The following is a 3,144-nucleotide window of genomic DNA, read 5'->3' as shown; positions in this document are numbered from 1 at the left end:
GGAGGGGGGGACTAAATCTTTTAAGATTTAAATAGCACATTATTGCGCGATTATAATGAGCACCGCTTACATTGTGCTTTTAATAAATACTACTGCACTGTTCAAAAATTATTAATTGTGTCTCAAATGATTCTAGGGGGGTACAGCTTTACTGAAGGGGGAGTCATGTCCCCCCTGTCCCCCCCGGGATTTCCGCCCCTGCATTAGGGTTAACTCCAAACCCCAAATTATTCCATACCAATCTTCCAAATTACATATTTGAAATACAAGTAACAGAAATACTCTCCATCTCCCGATTACTGTTTTGCAAGAAGGCTCCACACTCAAAGTTGAACTACTGTCATTGTGTACCTGAGAATTTCAGGTTGACTTTGAAGAAAATGTGTAGCTCAAAAAAGTAAAAATCACCCCAACCTAGATTTTTTTTAATGGTTAGTTTAATGTTCTGTTTCAGATTAATTTATTCATTACTTCAAGTTTGATGTTAAGTTCCAGATATATTTATTTATTTAGGTATTTATTACTTTGAGTTTGATACTCACTGATCCAGATTTTGTTTTTATTTATCAGGTATTTATTACTTTGAGTTAGATGTTTAGTTCAACAGTGATCCACTTGCTAATAAAGTCAAAGGTTGTTCATTTCCAACACTGTCAAATGTTTCCACAAGGGGTTGGGATGGGGGATGGTATCGACCAATTAATCAGCTATCATCTTTTTTCTGTTACAAACTATCGGTGTTATATCAACCTTTAAAACCCTCTATTCAATCTGTACTAATTGTTTTTCTATAACTCATGATTTACACAGTTGAATTTCTCTTAAAAAAAACTGTTATATTCTTTCTTTTGTAAAATATTTTGGTTTATTTTATTTTATACTTTAGTATTTTTTTAATCCTAATCTATTTTTTCTTTTTTATTTGTCTTTGTAAATCTCAGATTAGATGATTTACGTAAAAGAAAAAATGAGTGTATATACACACACACATCTATTTATGATCAATAATCATAAATCTCCCAATTCTTTTTATTTAATTTTATTTGTCTGGGCAGCAATGTGATGTTTAATTAGACCTTTCTAACTGCTATATACTCAAAATGTAAGGAATTTGACTGATTTGATTCTTAAGACCGTACAAATATTTAAACATAAAAATAGTCTTGATTGAAGTTGAATTACACAGGGAAGTGTGTGTGTGTGTGTGTGTGTGTGTGTGTGTGTGTGTGTGTGTGTGTGTGTGTGGATAAGCGAGAGAGAGACAAAGAAGCAGAGGGCAGGTAGATGGTGCAGGTATCTTGTCCTCACTACATGTTGGACAATGATCAAGTGACACTAACAACGTCAGTCAGGTCAGCTGTTTGTGTGCGTGTGTGTGTGTGTGTGTGTGTGTGTGTGTGTGTGTGTGTGTCTGTGTAAGAGAGAGACCTGCTCCAAGTGTGAGCGTGTTACACTCCCAACATCCGTCAGCCGGTGTTCCCTGTCGTCCCAACGACCGTACGCCAGGTCAATCCCACCAACAAAGGCCACTGATTGGTCGATAACGATGATCTTCTCGTGATGTGCCCAAAGGTAGACAGACGAGGAGACGTGGTCTGGGTGGCGCATCACCTTTGTAGGAAAAAGTGCAGACGTTCAGACAGGAAACATACATAGACAGTATAATAAACATGTTGTAATGCACGCTCACCTTGATGTTGGGGTGGAGGTGCAGCAGCGTCCTCTTGCTGTATCCTGAGTTGATGCCCAGAGCTAACTCCACCTCCTTGTACAGCATCACAAAGATTTTTACTCCTTGTTGCTGTGGAAACAACAACACATACACGATGTTAAACATCAGTACAAATAGTTACAGCGTCAAAAAAATAATTGTATTTCAAAATGTCAGTGTGTATAATGTTCACTTAGAAGCTTTGGGATCTCCAACACATTTTTTAATAAAGTTTTGTGGGTTTAAACAATATTAGGTTGAACTTTATGAGTTAGACTGCTGCACCTGCAGGCCGTTGTTTCTTAAAGTAACAACAGCTACTGTGGGTTGTATGTGTAAATTATCTGTGGTAAACTTCCCATCATCTGGAACACGCCAAGATACACTGATGTATCGCCCATCCCTAAAGCAGACCAACGAAGAAACAATTTCCTGCTCACCGCTTTGCGTTTCAGTATGCAGTCCAGGCGCCAGCGGTTGCCCTCAACAACTGGCCTCTTCAGGAAGATCTCAGGACTCAACCTGTGGAGCAACACACACCGTAAAACATCACATAGTGATACTGTATTCATATTTTTCTCCTCCTTATTTCCTCTCAATCTCTGACTGTACTTTTTTCCTTAAATAGTAAACTTAGTATGGTCATTCCTGCTTCTCTTTTTTCTTCTTTCCTTCCTCTACAAATCTGAAAGCTTGAAAATCCCCCAAACTGGAGAGCAAATGTCCTTCCAACACCAAAACTTCACTCTACTTTTCTGTTTTGGATACTTGAGCAAAGATTAATAAAGAAAACACTATGAAACGTGTGTGTGTGTGTGTGTGTGTGTGTGTGTGTACGTACTAGTTTAACAGTAGTCTGAGCCTCAGACTGTAACTGATCTCTTTGACCAGAGTACCTCCCTGAGAGGTGACCGCCAAGTGCACTCACTGCACTCTGAGACACACACACACACACACACACACACACACACACACACACACACACACACACACACAGACACTTACCACCAGTCTGTGATGAATATTTCCTCTTTGGCTTCTTCAAGAGCATCGGCCACGTCCTCCATATATGTTTTTCCATTCACATACCTGCAGAAGACACACATATACGTGCACACACACCTTTATACAGCAAGAACAACCCAAACAAACACTTTGCATTCTCACTTTTCAATCTGTCAAGTCTTCTTTTCTTTCATTATGCTTTTTTATGGCAGATCGCTCAGCTGCACACACACACACACACACACACACACATACACACACAGCCTGTCTCACAGACAGTATAGTGTTGCCCAGCAGGGAGACAGGTGATGAGCAGGTGAGGCTCACTTTCCCTCTCTTTGTGTCGGGTTACTCCAGCGAGACACGCACGCACACGCACACGCACACGCACACGCACGCACACACACACACACACACACACACACACA

At 39.9% G+C, this 3,144-nt stretch overlaps 1 protein-coding gene across 3 annotated transcripts in view; it reads right to left on the bottom strand.

Annotated features, from left to right (window-relative positions):
- The window catches only part of pld1b (phospholipase D1b), a 74,751-nt gene that overhangs the window by 30,949 nt on the left and 40,658 nt on the right, over positions 1–3,144 (bottom strand). For all 3 annotated transcript variants that reach the window (XM_050056884.1, XM_050056885.1, XM_050056883.1), the window contains exons 11-14: positions 2,717–2,800; positions 2,152–2,233; positions 1,691–1,801; positions 1,429–1,611 (exon numbers count right to left, since the gene is read on the bottom strand). In XM_050056884.1, the coding sequence (XP_049912841.1) occupies positions 1,429–1,611; positions 1,691–1,801; positions 2,152–2,233; positions 2,717–2,800 (460 nt within the window). The remainder of the gene's footprint in view (positions 1–1,428; positions 1,612–1,690; positions 1,802–2,151; positions 2,234–2,716; positions 2,801–3,144) is intronic.

This window comes from Epinephelus moara, chromosome 11 (assembly GCF_006386435.1).
Source record: "Epinephelus moara isolate mb chromosome 11, YSFRI_EMoa_1.0, whole genome shotgun sequence".
Classification (NCBI taxonomy): Eukaryota; Metazoa; Chordata; class Actinopteri; order Perciformes; family Serranidae; genus Epinephelus; species Epinephelus moara.
Note: the sequence above shows the minus strand (reverse complement) of the source record. Positions and strands in the feature narration are given on the sequence as shown.